Here is a 20,788-nt window from a genome sequence, read left to right on the forward strand (position 1 = left end):
CCGGTTTGAATCCTGAAAGGGCATTGTTGTTGAGCAAGTTGGTGAACCTGAATTGCTACAGAAAGCACCCAGCTGCTGAAAGGGGTATTATGTAAACTGATGGAGCCGGTGTTGTCATTTAAGCCTTTAATGGTTACTGTTGCCTTCTCCCAGGCCTGTGCACGGGTCACAAAAGGTGAGCAACCGTACTTATGCAGTAATAAAGCGGGTCTGAAACAAGCTGCCAGCACTGCATCTTGGGTGATTTCAAAGCTCGCTGGCTGTGCTGGCGATGGAAAGCTTGTGACCTGGTGCTTCCTATGCTGTCAGCATTCCTCAAAAGCCAGCAAAAGCTGCAGACTTCAGGGCGGGCCGGTTTATTTTTTCTGGCGGTAATCTATTGGAGTAGCAGGCGGGCGGATCGCTGTCCTGGGACAACACTAATCACTGGGAATGGAGGAGGTGAGGTTTTAGGGTCTGGTTGTAGAGTGTGGAGCCACCTCTGTGCGGGTCAGCATTTTGGTTCCAGCACGGCTGCTCTTGAACATGAGATGTGCTCGTCACAGTGTCTGCCTGTGCAACCCACGTCATAACACAGCATAAGAGGCTATTTCCATGTCCCACAATGCCTTGGGGAACGGAGGCCACCACTATGGGTATGGCAGGCTTAAGTGGAGCACTGCATTGCCAGAGTAATGCTCTGTGAATGGCCGGCCTTTTTAAGGTATTCTTGCACTTTTTTTTCCCTGTCCCGTTTTGCTTGCGGTCGCATGGTTGCAATTCGAAAGACCGCAGCTGTCGCAATACAGCCTTGCATTATTTTCATGTCCATAGTCGCGTATTGGTTTTGGCAGACGTTTTTTCTACTTGCAGACATCATTAAGCGGGACAGAGAAGATCGATTGCATTATTACCCCCGAAGCGCCAGTTACTGTGCTCGCTTTTACAGCCTGTGCTGACGGCTCTCTTGCCTGTCGCGGGAACATTAAGCGGCCTTGTTATGGCTACGGATGCGGCGCCTTTTAAAATATTGAACAGCGATTGCAGAAACGTCACTGACGGCAGTAGTTAAAGTGTCGCCCTCTGTCAGCTCATTACTTGCAGAAACTGTAAAAAGGGCCATTTTAGCTACACCTTGGACCTGGACAGCAACATTAAAAAAAGCCCTGGTCTGTTAGTCACTGTTATATTGGCCCTTAAAATTAGTGATGTATGGGTGGAAATACTGGGTAGCCATAAAGCGGTTGCAAACGCTACAAAGTAGCGAGTCACTGCTAATACTCTCATCACTGCTGAAAACGCCAGGGGATCGGCCAGTAGCACAGTCGGCGGTCGCGGCTTGTGTCATTTCTAAGGGCAGAAGTAATGAGACTCTGAGGGCTGGCTGCTGCTGTAGAGATGCCTCTCCAGTCACTGCTTCCCCAGTGTCAATGGCCACACATTCGGCACCTGCATTCCCCCTGTCCCTGCTCTGGTGCTGACTGTGGATGTTCTGCTGAAAACCACACCCCTTCAAGAATGCTCATTATCAGCCAGGAGATGAGGGCACTTTGTTTCAGGAATGACAGCGACAGAACTTCCCATGTGAAGTATGTGCTGAATGTCTGGTCAAAAAATGTCTGTGGTGTCAAACTTTGGATGACTGGATTAAACTTCCTCTTGTGCCATATGATGATGTCACAAAAAGGGGGGGGGGTGACCTTCAGCAGCAGGCCAGTGTCCCTGACAGCACAGACAGCAGATTGGTCACCGATCACACTTTAATCATGTGTTTGTGTGTGTTGGTGTCTGTGTCTATGTCTGTATGTCTATGTGCTTGTTGGTGTATTTTCTCATCCATTAACAACTCTCAATCCAGTGATCCAGTGAATCCAGTGAACTGTTGGCTGAGACCCCAGGCAGGCGCTCTATAATTAGGTGCTTTGTCTCTTTGATTGTATTTCTCCCTTGGTGCAAATAATGGCAGAAGCAAACAAATCTTATAATCAAATTATACATGGCCAAGTCCATCTCAGCGGACAGCACAGCTAATGAGCAGTGCATGGCAGTAGACAGAGAGCTTTAAGCAGAGCCGTGATCATTCTCAGTCTGCATGCCTTATCCAGACTGAGCAGCCGAGTGTGCGCGGGGAGCAGGGTCAGAACCAAGGCAGGCATGAGTAATCGCTCAAGTGTGTGTGTGCTTTCGGTGGAGGCAGAGGAGATGCGAAACAGGCTTGGCTTTGTGGCGTTGGTGCGCGGTGCCAGGCAGCTGCCAGCCATTGCTGCTGGACGGGGCGTTCTGTCACCTTGCAGACAACAGGAAGGAGAAACTGGAGGTACACGGAACGTTAAACCTAAACTTAAAGGAATGAACCTCGCCTGTGTCATGTGTGTAAGCGCCCAGAATGTCTGAGTACTCGCTGTCTCGATCCCCCGGGTTTTAGGCAGCATTTGTCTCTCAAGCTGGCTGAGTTTGTGTCACTTCTTCTGTAAGGGACATATATGTTACCTTTGGTGCTGAGGAATCTTCCGGCTCTGCGCCAAAGCCCTTTGAACTGAATTTAAAGGTTCACCTGTGGCTCAGGTCTGTCAGTCCTAAAGAACGGCCGTCAGCGCTTAATAGCCAACGTGTTTGTCCTGTGGATGTCAGTGGGCTGAGGTCCCGGTGTCACATATTGCAGAGGCAGTCCATTCCTCATTCGATAGATCCCAAAGTGGTGAGGCATGGAGGATCTCCACCACACACTCCCATACACATGCTGAGGTGATTTTTTTTTAGGCGTCTAGTGGTAGCACTTGCATTTGTTGATGGCAATAATGCTGTTATCACCTTTAAAAAAAGCTGTTAAATTATGCCTTTTGGCTCACTGCTGCTGCTCCTCACGTTTCTGTCATCGGTGTGAATTTTGTTTCCTCCTCTATAAACTCCGCTGAAGCAGCATATTGTTGTGAACTGGGTTTAAGTTGCAGCCTGGAAGGTTGCGGGTTCAATTCTCATTGTAACCTTCAGTGGGGGAACTCACCCTGAAGAGCTGAGATAAATGTCCCGCCCTATAAATGGGTATCACTGTTGTAAACTCTGTGGCCCTGATAAGAGTGTCTACTATGCAAATAAAGATAAACGATAACCAAACTGAGTGTCCACACAGACACAGAGCCTCTGAGCTTGCTTTGGTTTTGCGCCGAAGGGTCATGTGAAGGTCAGAGTGTGTATCGCGGCTGTGAGCAGGGATGACCCAGCTCCTGACCGATTGCAGACCGCGCTGGAGACTGCTCAGTCTGTGACTAGGCCCAGTGTTCTGCCACGGGGTGTTTTTTTTTTGTTCGGGCGGAAAAAAATAACAGGCTGAAACAGAAACTCATTTTGGCAGGAAAACCACAACACATTAGTTCCTAATAAGACTTCTTGCAGTCTGAATACGGGACTAGAGTTAATTTTAGTCTCCCACTGTGGTCACTATTAAGAAACAAAATGGGTAGTTCATTTCTCTATCAGCAAGTCAGTGTTTCGGTAGAAAAACAAGCCGGCTCCTCCCAAGTTCCCACTGACGTCTGTTTGCGTGACCCTTTTTGAACTCTCCTTTGAAGAGCTCCACGCTCGTTCCGGAAGTGTCCTGGAACAGCGGATAACAAATGGGGTTTTGTTATAGACGTGGAGGCAGCTGATGAATGTGTGGCTCTGTGTGTTCATGCGTGTCTGTATGCTTGAACATGTGTGCATGCTAGCATGTTTGTGTGCATGTGTGCATGCAGGTATGTGCATATGTGTGCATCTGGGTGTGTATGCATGTGTGTATGAGCTTGCATGTGTGTGTGTATGCCCACATGTCTGTGTGTTAATGTATGTCTCTTTTATGCCTGTGCACGCGTGTGTGTACACATATCAGTATGTCTGCATATGTATGCAGTTATGTGTACCTTTGTGCTCCTGTGTATGTATATGTGTGACAGTTGCGTGTCCCCCTGTGCTTGTGTGTATGTATATGTGTGACAGTTGTGTGTACCCTTGAGCTCCTGTGTATGTATATGCGTGACAGTTGCGTGTCCCCCTGTGCTTGTGTGTATGTATATGTGTGACATTTGTGTGTACCTTTGTGCTCGTGTGTATGTATATGTGTGACAGTTGTGTGTACCTCTGTGCTCGTGTGTATGTGTATGTGTGACAGTTGTGTGTACCCCTGTGCTCCTGTGTATGTATATGTGTGTCAGTTGTGTGTACCCCTGTGCTCCTGTGTATGTATATGTGTGTCAGTTGTGTGTACCCCTGTGCTCCTGTGTATGTATATGTGTGTCAGTTGTGTGTACCCCTGTGCTCCTGTGTATGTATATGTGTGTCAGTTGTGTGTACCCCTGTGCTCCTGTGTATGTATATGTGTGTCAGTTGTGTGTACCCCTGTGCTCCTGTGTATGTATATGTGTGTCAGTTGTGTGTACCCCTGTGCTCCTGTGTATGTATATGTGTGTCAGTTGTGTGTACCCCTGTGCTCCTGTGTATGTATATGTGTGTCAGTTGTGTGTACCCCTGTGCTCCTGTGTATGTATATGTGTGTCAGTTGTGTGTACCCCTGTGCTCCTGTGTATGTATATGTGTGACAGTTGTGTGTACCCCTGTGCTCCTGTGTATGTATATGTGTGTCAGTTGTGTGTACCCCTGTGCTCCTGTGTATGTATATGTGTGTCAGTTGTGTGTACCCCTGTGCTCCTGTGTATGTATATGTGTGTCAGTTGTGTGTACCCCTGTGCTCCTGTGTATGTATATGTGTGTCAGTTGTGTGTACCCCTGTGCTCCTGTGTATGTATATGTGTGACAGTTGTGTGTACCCCTGTGCTCCTGTGTATGTATGTGTATGGCAGTTAAATGTTCCCCAGTCTGTTCCATGTGGGACTGTGGTGTTCCCTCCCTGGTTTGCTCAGCACTGCCTCGCCCACCTGCAGGATCCGCCTGGGTCCTGGCACAGCTCACCCCAGGAGTGCACTTATACGCACTTCCAGCATGTTTGACTTGGAGCCCGAGAAAGGGAATTGCCCTGTGTAGTATCAGCACTATTAACCACGCTGCGGTACTTTTTCTGTCCCTGTTTCTGCAAGCTCAGTGGTCTTCACCCCTTTTTTGGAACTCCCGTGTTTTCCTTGAACGTACTACTTTTCAAACAGATGCTCAATGTTCTTTTTATTTCCCTTTTCACGTATTTTATTTCTGTTCCTTTTATGTCTGCATTTGCTGTAACTGTATCACATTTCCAGCGAGATGGTAATTCTTCGACGTGTCGAGAAATGGTGTTATTTTTAGAATGTGAGTCGGCTTTCTCGCTGCATCCTGCTGTCACCGCATGAGCGGCAGAGATAAGGCCTGCCTGCCCTTCCAGCCTGCAGCCTGAGCTGCAGAGCTCAATGCACCATCCCCATCCCTCACCCCGAGGCTGCCGTCCCGGTCGGTCTCGAGGGCGGCAGCCTCCACCGTCGGCAGCCGATTGATGTGGCGACCGCGGTTGACACCTCAAGCTGTGGGGACGGGAAGGAGGCGTGGCATGCGAACGCGACACCCCCCGGTTTCCTGCCGCGGTCGGCCCAAGGCGTGGGAGGATGCGGGCGGCTCTCAGGTAGCAGCCGCCCTGGCACTTTTGATTTCGCGACCTGTCTCCAGCCCACGGGCCCAGCAGCTGTCAACGGTCACAGCCTCCCGCCTCCGGCCCAGCCGATCTGCTGATCCCCCTTCCTGATTCGTAGTCGGCGAGAGATTCTGAGGAGAACGCTGTCACACGGCTTACTAGGACAGAGTGCGCACTGACTGCGTGTCACAGGGAGACAGGAGAAAGCTTCTGCTTGTCCCCGTGTGGGGTCAGCTGACAGTTACTCTATCAGTCACTGCTATAGCTGCGGTCCCCTGACATTTTAAGTCATTCCCCAGCAGAGCTGGTGTCCGCAACCGCAGCTCTCTTCAAGCGTCTGTCGTAACTGTGGCCAACTGTGGAGCGCCATGACTAATTTGTCATCTGGTGTTGAAGCGCCTAAGTGAGCCCTGAAAGGGTTTCGGGGATGACAAAACCACAGGCATGCTGTATATTTTTTTTTCTCCCCTGACCGGCCGACTGTAGCGTGGCCTGAAAATGGAGCGTCCTTGTGAGGGACCAGAGGAGCGCTCCTAAACCGAGCCGCTGTGTCCGCTGCCATCGAGCGCCAGCCTAACTAGAACACATGAAAGCACGGCAGCTATTTCCAGGCAGGGAGAACTGGGTCGCGCACGGTGCGGGGAATTGGGCGCGGCGCTCCCGACAGCTTGGAGCGCTGACTCCGCGGCGACAAAGGATATTGAAAAAGCTTATTAATAGAGGAAAGAAAAAGTTTTCCGCTGCCATGGCTCAGGCATTGATGGATTGCTTCAAGCTGAAGGTAAAGTCCCCGTGGCCACTGAACTAGATAAACGTCACGGCGCTACTCCAAAAAATGCAAATACTAGGCCACTGGAAGTGACGAGAGACAGCTCTGGATTGCTTATCAATAGCAGGTTGTTGGGGTAGTAGTATCTACCTTAAAAATCCAGGCTATCATAACATGTGGCCTGAGTGAAAAGCTTTTTAGGCTTTTAGGCTTTCTTTGTTCTGTTTTTTACCTGTTTCCTTTTCCCTCCATCTTGTCCCCCTGTCTGGCCTGAGAAAGTGCATTACCATCGTGCTGCAGCATCTCTGTGCCTGTCAGCGTGCTCCATTATCAGGGCCTGTGAGGGTGACCCCTGTTGTCAGGACGCAGTTCCTGAGAAAGGCGGACTTTCGCTGAGCGCTTTCAGCACGGAGCTGCGTGACTTTATCGGCGTTTCTGTGTCGTGCGCTCTTGACTCCGAACGCCGGCTTTATTGCAGAAGCTGAGCTCGAGCCAGGGTTTTCACAGCGTACGGGCTTATCCACATTTTTGTGGCATGAAACAGCTTGGTGCACATGCCTCCCCTAGACGGGGTTCTCCACTGGGCCGTAACAGGTTCATAACCTCGGGCCATCTGTATAATGCCAAGCCCTGTACAGAGAGGATGCCGGTGCCATTCAAAGAGAAGGGTATTGGACCCTCAGCCTAGTCATTGTCAACAGAGGTGCCGCGGTAAGGCCTGCTTACTTTCTTTGTAACAAACTCTCTCCTACTCTCTTTTCACACTGAACCATAGATTTCCATAGACAGCCTCAAGGGAGCATGCAGTGTGTTTTTTGGGTCCAGCTACTGATGTGAAACTCAGCCTATTTGCTATAGACAGCCCTGGTTCTTTGTCACAGGCTGCAGCCAGTCGTATTGTTGCTGATTATCGGTGACGGGCCAGTCCTGAGAGTGTAGACGGCTGTAAAAGTACACATTCTTCGGCATGTCAGTCAGCACGTCGCTCTTTGTTTACAGACTCGCATGGGGCAATGTCGTGTTCTCTGGCAGACTGATGCAGGGTTTGTTTTGTACCTACAGATTTGCAGCCTCTCAAAATAGTTTAGAAATAGTTTTTTTTTTTTTTATTTAACCAGGCAGAACCATACCACAGTTGGCCGGACTGATTCACCGTTTGCCACTGTAGCAGTCTGGCAGCCAGTCCTAGCAGTTTCACACCTGTCTGCTCTAATCCACACCATCGCAGGCAGCTTTCACCCTTTTCACCCAGGGTAGTTAAACAGTCTCGTGATCTGCAATGGGGCAGGGCGTTGGCAGGTAATTAGAGGTGAGCTTGTAGAACGCCGAGGTGGCCGCGGGTTCGACGGTAAGGCCTTGCAATCGTTTGACCGTGGAGCATCTGGTCTCAGCTCGTTGTGGCTGCGCGCTCGGAGAAGCCAGATTGCCCTGGCGGTGCCCCGGCGCGTGCCAACTACCGCAGGGCATCCTGCCCCGGGCCACGGCTTATCCCTCCATGTGTTGTCGGCGTGCTAATTGGATCCCGGACAAATCTGTTAATTCGACACATGAGCGAGACCCGGGCTCACCTGGTTTCCTTTTCGCTGAGAGGAAAACTGCAGCGGACGGAACACGGTAATCCAAAGGATCCGCGGCCTGAAAGCACTTGTTGTCTGATTCATCACCATCGGATTAACTGCAGGTGGAGTTACAGTATGGTGAGGTAGTGAGGAGAGATGGTGGCTGGGAAATGCTTCAGTCTCACAGGCTGTGCCGGTTGTTAAAGGTAGCAGTGTGTAAAAAAGAGGCTTTATGAAAGCTCTTGCAGTCTGGGAATCAGGGCTGCAGGGCGTGGCCGGGAGAGCAGCTGCTGCAGGTGAGGCCAGCTGCTGCAGTTGATTGGTGGTCTCTGCGGGAAGGTCACACCAGTGCAACCGCCACTGAGAGCAGGCCGTTCTCTCTCAGAGTGCAGGCCTCAGGGGAGGAGCTGCTGAGAGAGAGACAACAAGAGCAAGAGAAAGAGAGAGAGAATGAGAATGATGGAGAGAATGTAAAACAGAAAATCGATGAGTGAGCATCTCAGAAAGAATGTGATGGCGACGGGCACAGATAATCCGAGAGGGTGATGTGAAGAGGGGTTGTTTCCAGCTGTCTGCATACAGTCAGAACAGGCCCGTGTCCCTCGTGACACAGAATGAGGGGAGGGAATTAGATTTCGGAAACGCTCCTCTCCCTCTCTCCCTGGCTTTGTGTGCACCAAATTACCACTCCAAAACCTCTCTCAGACCCCGGCCTCATCAAACCGATATCCCTTCAGGGAAATTAAGGATTAGCTCCGGCTCTCCGAGCTGAACGGGGGAGCCGGTTCCCAGGGCGCATCACTCCCCCCTTCCCCGATGGCGTGTTCCGCGCTCAGGGTTTTGAGCACACTCTCTCTATAGGGCCGTCCCTCTGTCCGTTCGGGTCCGAGGCCCTCGTGACGGGGGGGAAGCGGGTTGGCAGGCGCGGGTGACTCCTGCCCTCGCCAGCCAGCGGGGGGTCTGGCCACAGGGCCGGAGCATGAGGTGGCACTGGGAGAGGGAATTACAAATGCCAGGCGTCCCCTTTCCATCCTGTCCCCCGGGCGCTCCGTTTTGATGTCACCCTGGCTTCTGTTGGATCTGCTTTTCAGGGCATTTTATAAGAGACGGGACTAGCGGATTGTTTATTTTTAACTTTTTCATTCGCTGTTCTTTGGTGGGTGGGGCGTTGTGATTTGTTCTGCTATGGCAAACAAAGACATTGCGTTTATTTACATTTACATTTGTTCATTTGGCAGACGCTTTTATCCAAAGCGACTTACAAGTGAGCATATTCACACATGCATGTTCACACATGTACCCAACCCATCCGTTTAATGCTCAAGAGGGTCTTGTGTTTGTTTTTTTTTGTTTGTCTTTTTTTCCCCCCTGCTTTTAATGTCGTCTCAGGTCACTGGTTGCCCCACTGTGTTTTACAGGGGCTGTGTGCTGCAGGCATGATACTGTGCCAGTGGCAGAGAGCATAGTGGGGAGGGGGAGGGGCAAAGCCCCCCTGACACGCCCACTCTGATGTTCTGACCCAGTCACAGCGGCCCGAGGTCCGGGGGGGGCGGGGAGGTTGCCAATGCTGTTCAGTCCTGCTCTAGCCTAGCCCGCCACACAGGGCTGAAACAAAGAGACCCTTATTTAATGAGACGGTTCCTACTACCTAATTGCACAGCGCTCGGAAAGCCAATTACCGGCAAAGTATTTTTAGAGGGGGAAAAACAGTCATTACAGAACAAAAGTGAGGCGCTCGTCAAAGCAATGCCGGCACGCGACAGTTAAAAGCGGGGTGTCCTGCCACGCACTCTGCCAGGGGAGGGGGCGGTGGGGCACCCCACTCTGCAGGGAGTCTCCGTGGCAATGGCGCCGTCACAGAGTGGTCAGGAGACGTTTTTGAGATTAAATGTGTCAGCCTAGGTGAAATCACAGGCAGAACCACGGCAGATTTGACTCTCCTGTGTGGGTTGGTTTGTGCAGTATGAATATGTGTCGATCATGTGACCCTGCAGTGTCATGTGATCTCTGACACATCCTTTCTGATGCTGCATTACGTCACTCTCTGTAGATCTGCTTATTTAATGAATGATTGCACATTCTCCAGGCCACCGTTACTCCCGCGGCTCCTTTGGTGTAAATATACCTAATTGATGGGTGTTAACAGCATCGGCGGGTGAAGGATTGTATTTGTAAATTACAGTAGAACTTGGCTAACACCACCATGCCTAATATTTCAGCCTCTGAAATGTTCTTTTTGAATGTCAATTGCAAATTCATTTCAGTGTCAAATAATTTAGTTGCTTTCACAGCATGCTCGTGCTTCACTTCAGTGGGGCTGCCAGGATACGTTTGGGTGTGTGTGAGAGTGTGTGTGTGTGTGTGTGTGTGTGTCAGCCCTGTCCGCATTGGACGAGGTTCTCCCAGTGTAGCACACGCCCTGCCTCCTTCAGTGTGTGTGCCTGCGTGTGTGTGAGCTGCACCTGACCCCTCCTGTGTACCTGGCACGGCTTCCTGTTTCCTCATTCCTTTCCTATGGCTCACACCCCCATAAGGAGAATCTAGCAGGGAGCACCCCCTTCAGGCCAGTCCCGCCCCCTCTCAATACTCCACGCTCCCCGCAAGAGCTTCTCAGTTTCTCATTACAAGATATCACATTATGATCAGCTGTAGCAGCTGAGTACCTGGGCTTATGTCCATAAAGTTCAAGGTTTAGTTTCAGTAAATGTCCTGCTGTACAAACGAATAATAAGTTAAAATATAAGCTTATCTGCATCGGCCAGGATAAGGAAATTCGTTCAGCAAATAAATAATCTTTTTATGACCAGGAGCAATCTGGAGCCCTTTAAACTGAGAAACATTGTGGAAGGTATGGATTTGTTGTGCAAAAATGAATATGTAGACTATTGAGTAAGACATATCCAAGATAAGAATATTACTTATTCATTTTAATTAATTCAGGGAGAAAATCTCTAAATGTAACTGATGGTGTTTGTTATGCGGGGAGGAGTGTGTAACTTTAATGAGGGCTGGGGAGAGACCAGGATGGAATCTGCTGACTCCTTTCACAGAAGCTAGAGCTAACAACGAGCAGCAGCCCCTTCCTCGAGCGCGCAGGCGGACGCAGGCAGGCGCTGTGTAAACACGGCCGCGAGGCCGCCTGAAGGGTGAGACCTGCGGAGAGGGCCGGGTTACGCCGGGCCTTTCTGTGCGACTGAGCGTGCAGAATTAGAAAGGAGAAGCGAAGCTGGCCGTCACTGACGCGCAGCCACGGCCCAGAGTTGGAGCCCGACTTCCTGTTGACTCAGTGGTGGGGGTGGGGGACATGGTGGGGGTGAACAGCATTGTGGGCAGCAGATCTGAGGGGCCGTGAGCTGTGAGCGGTCGATATCTCGGGCCCAGCTCTGGCACGGGATAAGTGTGAACAGACTTGGTCCTGGTTCCCAGGCTGAGGAGTTGCCAGGTGTTCCTTTGAATTTCAGCAATAGAGCTTATCTGGGGATTTGTGTGTGTGTGTGTGTGTGTGTGTGCGCGTGCACTTGTGTGTGTCTCTGTTCAGTTTGTGTGTCTGCGCGCCTGTGCGTGTGTGCGTGTGTGTATGTGTGTGTGTGTGCGTGTGTGTGTGTGTGTGTGTGTGTGTGTGCGTGCGTGCACACTCATGTGTGTAACCCTGTTCCCTGTCTCGGCAGTATCTGGAGGGGCCCCAATGTGAACTGCGTGGACAGCACTGGATACACACCTCTCCACCACGCTGCTCTCAACGGACACAGGTGGGTGTGGTCTCCTCTGCCATGGGGCGTGGCTGAGCAGCGGCTGCCGACACAGCAGTTGCTCTGTTTATGTTCTGCGCCTATAATTTAAGCTGTGAGCCCTCCCTTCTCCTGTTGTGTTTTTCCTCTTCAGCTTCCGCTTATTAACCTTAGAATAGACATAGTGATGGAAGTACAGCCGACCCCATGGTATTGCACAGCAATCAGTCTTGCCTCTGTCCCATAAATGTACTCCCATGAATCTACTTTGCATGACACCGTGTATAACATGCACCTTATGAACATGCGATTCACCCTCTGTTTCTACCATAGTAGCCTTGCTAGATAGCCTTTAGGCTCAACTTGGGGGTAATTTAAAGCTTTGTTATTCATATTATAATTTGAGTCATTTTAAGTTTTGTCAAGCAATCACTTGGTATATTACAGCGGTGTCACTCAATTGTACCTTTGTTTTTATTTGCTCTGTTGACACATTTGTGAATGTAGGGTGAATTACGTAGCTTACATGTTATGCACTGTGATCATGACATAAACATATGGCTTCAGGTTAGGTACCTCAGTCAAGGTTCACAGCAGAGTGACAGCTGGCACTAAGGATCCTTAGGTACTAAGTGTGGTTTCGTGGTAAGGAGAAGTGTAGAGAGACAAGGAGACTTGTAACCGAAAGGTTGCTGCTTCGATTCCCTGTTGGAGCGCTGCTGTTGTATCCTTGGGCAAGGTTTTTTTAAAGCTTTGACGTTGGATTAATGAGTTGCACATCTAAATAAATATGTCCCAGTAAATATGCAGCAGTGTAAATGGGTAAAATTGTAACCTCTGTAAGATGCGCTGGATAAGAGCGTCTGCTAAATGACGGTAATGTAATGTAATGTAGCGTCACGCTGCAGTGCTGAGTGAAAGCTCTCTCTCCGCCTCTCCCTTCCTGCAGCGAGGTGGTGGAGGCGCTGCTGAGGAACGAGGCGCTCACCAACATCGCTGACAACAAAGGCTGCTACCCCCTGCACCTGGCTGCCTGGAAGGGCGATCAGCAAATCGTCCGGCTGCTTATCCACCAGGGCCCCTCCCACCCCAAACTCAACGAGCAGGTCTGCCTGCCGCTCCCCCCCACCACCTCGCGCGCACACACACACACACACACACACACACACACACACTCACACACACACAAAAGCGACCACACAGCCAGCCCCAGTAAGGAGGGGCACTTTGTTTGCCTGCTTGGCCGATAGCCATCATTATCAAAGGTTGTCATCTGTTCATCAAAGGGTATTTAATTGGGAAGTCCTGACCATCTGTCTGCTGTCATGTCCTTTTCAGTATCAATCGTTATGTAGTCCCACTACAGCTTGAAGGAGATTTCCTTTAGACATGTTTTTTTTGTTTGTTTTTTTTTTAAAGCTTTGATGTTGGATTAATGAGTTGCACATCTAAATAAAAAATAACATTAATAACTTTTAATGTACACTTTTAATAATGTACAATGTTTAAAAAAATTGTGTATAATATTTTGAAAAAATTGTGTACAAAAAATGCCAAAGCCAGTCAGCCTTTAAAGCACTATTCTCTCACTTCCCTCTCAGACAAAGACACGGGTTCTTAGAAGGAACCAGCTGAAGTCGATATGTAAGGTGTTTATCTCTGTGGTGGCTCCTAAAAACTGACCTTCAGAGAACCTTTGTCCTGCTGTCTCCCCCTTAAAAAACCACTTCCTCTTCCTTTTGAGGACTGCTACTTTTGGTGTTTAAACTGTCAGGCACATGTTGCAGACTCTGAAAATGAAGGCCAGACTCTGCTGAAGGCATTCTCTGATCCATTTACACGTCTGTCCCCTGAACCAACCATTCATTCATTTATTCATTCATTCATTCATTCCTTCATTCATGGTGCCGGAGGAAAAGAGCAGGGCTCATTTCAAGGCATGTTGGTCACGCTGGTTTTTGTGTGCCTCGGTTTCGGCCGCGCTGCCCAGGCGGAAGAGAAGAGCGAATCACCCCTCCCTGTCACAGCCAAGCATCAGTGCCCCGTCACAGGGACGTCCCTGTGGTAGGACAGGGTCTTTGCTTCCTCCTCGTGTGCAGCTGCAGTTGTTGACAGCACTCTGGCCTTGTGTCTTCAAAATGCTCCCCACCTCATTCTCTGTGATCGGATGTGCCCTCCACCCGCCCCTCTGCAAGAAGAGGGTGCCGGCGGTTTCGGAGAATGAGATGGGGACTCGTAACTCATCTGCACTGTGCTGTGACTGTACTAACTTTGGTCATGGCTTGGAACAACCGCCAGCCTAGGGACGGATTGAAGCGGAATGTGACACAAAATGATTTTACTAATGTATTTTTTACCTTAAATCCACAGAAATGACACAGATATTCTATAAATTGACCAGATAGTCAGCTCCATGTTCTTCACGATGTTTCGTCTCTCCCATCTTTGTAGCTGTTCTGATTTGTTATGAACATTCCTGAAGGGGCGTGACCCAAAATGTAACATCTGTAGTCAACATAGAAAGGCAGAGGGGACCAGAAACGCTGGTTACCAACCACAAGCTGCCGCACAAGAAAGTGAGGAGGACAGAAGGAAGGCAGTAGCTGAATATCTGGTCATAGTGTAGAGCATCTGTGGTAATGGTGTTACATGGTTTTAAGGCCACCCCCATCTTCATTCTTTTCCTGTTAAGCCTGAAATCTGATTGGACCATATCAAGAAAAGCTTGTCAGAAATGACCTGAAATGAAATGGTTGCGCTCTGTATGATGGAGTCACAACCAGGCCACCCTAAAAAGGAACAGAAAGAACCTAATTTTACAACATTGGTAAAAAGTATAATGTAATGTTTGGAGCAGAAAAAGGTCTCGGCTGTTTGGATATCGGGCGCTGTTCCTGCGGGATGTGTCGGCCGCTCCGAGTCGCCGCTCGTTTCATTTCTCGTCGTTTCTCCCAAACCCCCCCAGTGCCGCAGCGCTCTGCTCATCGGCACCCGCTTGTTTGTTCATTAACTCACTTTTCATTTGTGTTCCACCCATTGCCAGTGTGTGATTCATCATCGCCCGTGTGAAACAAACATCGCCTCCTGTTCTCTTCCTCCTAGAGCTCTGTAGACCACAAAGAGTTCAAACGCTGTGGGCCCTTTGATCCATATATTAACGCCAAGGTGTGTACCCGGTGCTGCCAGGCCGCTGTGCCAAGCTTTGCCCCTTTGACCTTTGCCCTTTGCCGTTTGCCCCGCTGCAGAGATGCTGAGCCTCTAACGCTTCCTGTGCCTTGACCGCGCTCTCACTGCAGGCTGTAATCTCTCCTCTCTCCCCGCTGGCGCTGAAGAGCAGAGTGCTGTGGGACAGGGAGAGGGGTGTGATGCAGTTTTTATGAAGGGCCCGCTGTGTGCTTATGGCTCTTTAAAAATGGGCACGGCTCTGTAGGATGACAAGACCCCCCCCATCAGTCACGTCACCATGGAAGCCAGGCACTTTCCGTGGGGATAGCAGAACTGCTGAGAGAGACTCTGTGTGTGTGTGTGTGTGTGTGTGCGTGTGTGCGTGTGTGCGTGTGTGCGTGCGCGTCTGCGTGCGTGCTTGTGCATGAGTGCGTGCGTGCGTGAGTGTGTCTGTGTTTTTGTGTCTCTATGTGTATCTGCTTGCACAAATGTGGTTGAATGTGTGTGCGCACCTGTGTGTGTGTGCAAGTTTTGTTTGTGTGCATGTGTGTACTCATGCTTGTGAGTGTGTGTTTGCCTGTGTGTGTGTGTGTGTGTGTTTGTGTGTGTGTGTGTGTGTGTGTGAGTGTGTATCCTCTGGGAAGAGCCCTCTGCAGGTGGAGGTTATCATTAACACCGTCCCCCACCTCAGCCCTGTGCTCATTACTGACTGATCCCCGTTAGCGTTGCATGTAGCACATCCTTAAGCATCAGTAGAGCTGCACCACTCAGATCACTCCCTGCAGCGCAGATACATGCACGCCATGTAATTGGAGCAGCCTAGTAAGTGTAGGGGATGTTTAAAGAGGTCCAGGCGAACCCTTATGATTTTGAGTGCCGGACAGAGCTCTCCACTGGAGAAGTAATCCTTCTTTAGCTGAAGAATGGCCTGTCATTGCTCATTTATCTTCAGCGCGAGCTTAAACACACTTAAAAATTCTCACAGTCGGATGTGAGCAAGCCCTGTAGGAATTATTTATGGAGCCAAGCACAGACAGCCATATCTCACAAAGACACTGTGCAAAACCGAATCCTCTTATTTGAACCCTATGACTTAGAGCCCAGTCTGTTGGTTAAAGATACATATTCATGTGTTAGAGAAAGCTCATCTTAATGGTGTGTGTGCACTTCTCCCAGGAGATTGGTCCCTGCAGGAATGCTTTCGATAAATATAGCAGTTAAAAAAGTTTAATGACTGGATGTGTACCTAAATAATGGATGCAGAGTTATGAATAAGTTACACACAGATACAGTGTGGATGCTCAGCAACTGGGACACAGTAAACCTGGGGGTTGTAGGCCTCAGACCTGCTCTGTAGAACCTGCACGCACTATGTACACTGTGTTCACTGGCCTCAGAGAGGGATAGGAGAGAGCGTAGAGCACCTGGTTTCTGTCAGTGTCCTGGCCCGGTGCTCGTAGTATGTGGTGTGGTTGGGGGGGGAGGTTGCCGTGGTAACGGGGTTGTGGCTGATTGGGTGAGGGGTGGATGTGACTGACCCAGCTGTGTGGTGGAGAGACAAGCCGGGGTGGGGGGGGCGGGGGGTGGAGGGGGGCGTTGTGTCTGAAACGGGGGTGGGCGGGAAGGGGGGTGCAGACATGACTAAACCTCCCCTAGAGCTCCACAGAGCATTGCCTTAACGTTGCTCCAGTGCTGCCTCAGTGCCCCTCTAGCTCTGCGCCAGTGTGGCAACGTTCGCCAATTTCTGCTCTCGCAACGCTGCTTCAGCGCTATCGTAACGCTGCATCAACGCTGCTTCATCGTGTGCTGAGAGAGCCAGATCAGGCTCACCCAGACCAATCTCATTTCCAGCCGACCTACTTAGAGGTGTCTGCCAGTCCTTGGAGGCGGAAGAGTCCTTACTCATCACTTTCGCTGCTGTTGTTTCTCCTCTTTCTTTTCATTATATATTTTAGGGTGAGGTTTTCTTTAATGAGAGATTGTTGCTCAAATCCCAGCTTGTTCATTGAATACTTTGGTTGTAGATCTGAGGAGACAAAGGTTTGCCTGAACCTCGTGGTCTGTCACTCAGTAATAGGGTATTGGTGAGACAGGCCCTCTGCTGGCTGATTGAGGTAGCTGCAGTCTGACCTGGCAAACAGAACATCAGTCACAGCGAGAACTGTAGTCTGAGCTGTGAACAGACCCAGCTGTTTTAAGCAGAATTCTATTAATAAATACCTTCCCCCATTATCTCTGATGGTTGTCATAGGTTACGTGCTGTCTACAACGTAAAAAAAAAAGAAAAATGGCCTGGTTGTGGTTCCTGCAGCAAAGCTCAGACGTGAGCAAATGTAAGTGGTTACTTGTGCTCAGAGTTCCTTGTATGACAGGGCTTGTGAGTTTAACATGGTTTCCAAACTACGTTCACCGCAACGATCTGCTTATGAAGCCACGGCTGTCACTTAGGGTGCTCAGCTGACACTGGGTCGTGGCTGTATTTAAAAAGGAGTTCAGATGGCGTGTAGCTAGGCTAAATGTCCCTGCATGTCAAGGATTGTGTTGACGTTAAATGTCTCCATGTATAGAGAGGTTTATCAAGGTTAAACGTCCCTGTGTATGGAGGAGTGTATTGAGGTTAAATGTCCCTGCGCATGGAGGAGTGTATCAAGGTTAAATGTCCCTGTGTATGGAGGAGTGTATCAAGGTTAAATGTCCCTGCGTATGGAGGAGTGTATTGAGGTTAAATGTCCCTGTGTATGGAGGAGTGAATTAAGGTTAAATGTTCCCATGTATGGAGGAGTGTATCAGATGTCCCCCAGGCCTGACTCTCTTCATCCCTCATGCCTTGTGTGGTGTTCCCCTGTGGGGACTGAACACACATGTCCGCTGCTTGTTAGATTCACAAACAAGAGTAGGGCAGTGGTGGGAGTGGCCTCAGACATGACTCCTTTTCCTGTTGGTCTGCGCTGCTGAGTAACACCTCAGCAAGTCTGGTCGTTCAGGAGTTTACGATTTATGACTGTGAGTACCGCAGTCTGACCCCTGCTCGGTACCAGGCACCAGCGGGGGCTTCCTGTCTTGCCTCTGACCTGCAGACCGCGGTCGCGTGTGTGGGGTGCCTCTGTTACTGTGAGCGCACGGGAGTCACTGCGCATACCACTGGGGACAGGCCTCGCATGCGGCTCACTGACCGCGGCAGCTGCAGCCCCGCACCCCCAGGGGGCGATGGCACGTCATCGCTGCCCGCCGTGCCAGGGAAGATGCCGTCGCCTGAGGGTCACTCGTCACCACAGATTAAAATCAGCCGAGTTACCATCAGCGGCTTCTCGCTAGCCACGCCCCCTGGCTCAGGGGTATTCCAGTGCCTGTACAGTGAATTTTGGGTTATTTTATTACAGATACATAGAAATTTCTACTGCAGCAGAAAGACAAATATTCCAGGCCTCTGAGCTGTAGATTACATAATTCTCACTGAAGGCTCTCTGGTTATGTTTTTTTCAAATAGTAAATGAATGTAATTCAAAAAGTTTAAAAAAAGATTGAGATCGCTTGCTTGGTCTGTATATGCAATGAGCTGGGTGTTGCTCCACGTGTGGTTGCACAGAGCTGATGATGTCGGAGCTTATTCACAGATGTTTATCCATGTGTGCCATGTGTTTATCCACAGACGCACGTGGGGAGGGAGAGCTCTCGTCTGAGTCAGCCACCCCTGGGTCACCCGCTTCATTTCCTGTCAGAGAGCAGAGTAGGACCGCTGTCTGATGAGGGTAGATACAGAGCCTGGCCTCTGCACAGGGAGAGTGCCTGTTTAGCGCACACTTTCCAGCCATATAGATTTAGGCGATAGGCTGTAGACCTGATCGGTGGTCTCAATCGCACTGGGTTTCCATGAGAATCGTGACAAATGTCACTGTTCCCCCAAAAATTGGCAGTGGCAGCACAGTCATTTTGAGATGAGGCCTTGCTTATAGTCACCCCCTCCAGTAAAATCTTTAAATTAAATGGGTGGAAATACTGAGGGAAGGAAATGATCCAGGAAATGACATGTAGTGCCTCCATGTAATTATGCAGACGCCAGCATTACTAGACATGGATTTGTATACATTAAAAAAAGGACTAATCCAGTGGAAGCTTATGTGATCGCAGCAGACGGAACAAGCAGACCTTTTCAATAGCAAACAGTTGTTTCTCTGTCGATGTTAGGAAGCAGGGCCAGTTGGTAACGTTTGCTCATAATGTTATATATGTTCAGGACTTCCTGCTGTTCCACGCAGTATGTGAGCAATTATGCCAGTGTGGTTTCAGTCAGCCTCTGTGTATGGCTAGGGAGGGTCTCAACTTCCACACCACGCAAGCAGAACCTCCAGACTCACTATTCATAGCACTCTTTTGGGTTTTGGGATTGAATAGAACTTTACACTCACCAGCAAGCTAGGCAGATTGGAGCAACTGCGGTTTCCACATGATTGGCTCCCAAAGTGAAGAGTGAAGCTGCAGTTTCTTAAAAAGTTTGTGGGAATCGCCGTTACGGGGACAAAACGGTCGACAGCGTGTCACAGATGTGAGGTGGCGCGTCCCTTTGTGTGTGGCACAGCGGTGCCTTCCGCTGAAAAGGTGACCTTACTACACTGGGGGGAGAGGGGAACAAATGATGGGGGGGGAAGCTGTTGTGTGTCTCCCCCCCCCCCCCCCCCCCCCCACATCCGTGAAGCGTGTGCAGATCCCCTGGGCATGGCGGATTTCTTTTTACTCTGGGGGTTTTTGTTTTCTGCATTCAGAGGCTCAGTGGCCCCGTTTTTGTGTGTTTCACTCGAAGCCTGCGTCTCTTTCTCTCTATCTCTCTCTCTCTCTCCCTCTCTCCCTGTCCTCCCAGCCTGGGTTTCCGCCCTCTTTTCCAAAAGCAGGTGTCGTTTTGTTTTCTGTCAGTTGGTCCTTTTTTTCCCCTCTCTCTCTCTCTTCCTACTCCAGCTCAAGCTGTGACCTGTTCTCAGAGTGTCAACTGACACCCTGCGTCTCCACCTCCATCGTGATAATGGGGGCGGGTGGGGGGGGGTTGCTCTGCTGGTTACCTGCTGATGTCGTTTGGAGCCTGGCCACGTCTGCCTTTGTGCACCACCTGTCCCTGCCCCCCCCCCCCCCCCCACCTCAAATCCCATGCCACAGTTTAAAGTGGCATCGAGGAGGCACAGCAGGCCTGCCCCTCTGGGCAGGGCTCCTCCTAGCGCGGGGGTGCAGGGAGAGGCTGCGGCAAAGGCAGGGGGCTAATGTGCCACTCAGGGCCTGAGGTTTGAGGGGAGGGAAGGGGAGGGCTTTGGGGCAGTATGGGCAGGGTTGGATTTATTGCTCTGAAAATGTCCTCTTCTTGCACACTGTGAACAATTATTTAGACCATTAATATGAGATCTCTTTCATCTGGGGCATCTAAATTTGTTTTGGCGTGGGGTCAGGAATCATTTGAACCTTTTTTCTGGGAATTGATTTTCAGTGTATTCTCCTTACAAAACCCACAGGTGGTCTTTTTTAAAGCCCAAATTGGCTTCAGATAGAAGAGTAGAGCATTGCATCATGTGCCATTGCTGTTTAATAATAAGAAAAAACTGGCTGGGGACGTTACAGGAGAGCTGGAGTCTCAGAGGGCTGCCCTCTTGTGGCTGTCTGGAGTAGTCAGGCAGTGGATACAGGCTAGCGAATGAGAAGTCATGAGCTGTAAGGACAGGCACGGTGGGCCTCGACCCCAACAGCTACGTGCTCCCAGCTGCTGTTAGGCTTGCTTCCTGTGCATGTGTGCTGCATGGCCCGCCCTCTGCCTTCCTCACCACTCATCCTCATCTTCACCACCACTGCATGAAGGACTGCACGGTTGGGTGTTCATACCGTAGGCCTGTTTGCATTTTGCCATTGTACAGAGTACTAATAATTCCAGTTTATTCTGCCATTTTGGGTTTGTTTTGTCTTGATCTATGCATTGTTGTTTTTCGCTACATAGCAGGAATGTGTATGTATACTGAGAATGCAG

General features: G+C 50.0%; 1 protein-coding gene across 5 annotated transcripts in view; it reads left to right on the top strand.

The window, feature by feature from the left end:
• LOC118781354 (ankyrin repeat and SAM domain-containing protein 1A-like) overlaps positions 1-20,788 on the top strand; it is a 104,027-nt gene that overhangs the window by 6,094 nt on the left and 77,145 nt on the right. For 2 of the 5 annotated variants that reach the window (XM_036534347.1, XM_036534348.1), the window contains exons 2-5: positions 11,566-11,646; positions 12,575-12,731; positions 13,227-13,274; positions 14,728-14,790. In XM_036534347.1, the coding sequence (XP_036390240.1) occupies positions 11,566-11,646; positions 12,575-12,731; positions 13,227-13,274; positions 14,728-14,790 (349 nt within the window). The remainder of the gene's footprint in view (positions 1-11,565; positions 11,647-12,574; positions 12,732-13,226; positions 13,275-14,727; positions 14,791-20,788) is intronic. The other 3 variants (XM_036534351.1, XM_036534350.1, XM_036534352.1) reach the window with 2 other exon arrangements.

This window comes from Megalops cyprinoides, chromosome 7 (genome assembly GCF_013368585.1).
Source record: "Megalops cyprinoides isolate fMegCyp1 chromosome 7, fMegCyp1.pri, whole genome shotgun sequence".
NCBI lineage: Eukaryota > Metazoa > Chordata > Actinopteri > Elopiformes > Megalopidae > Megalops > Megalops cyprinoides.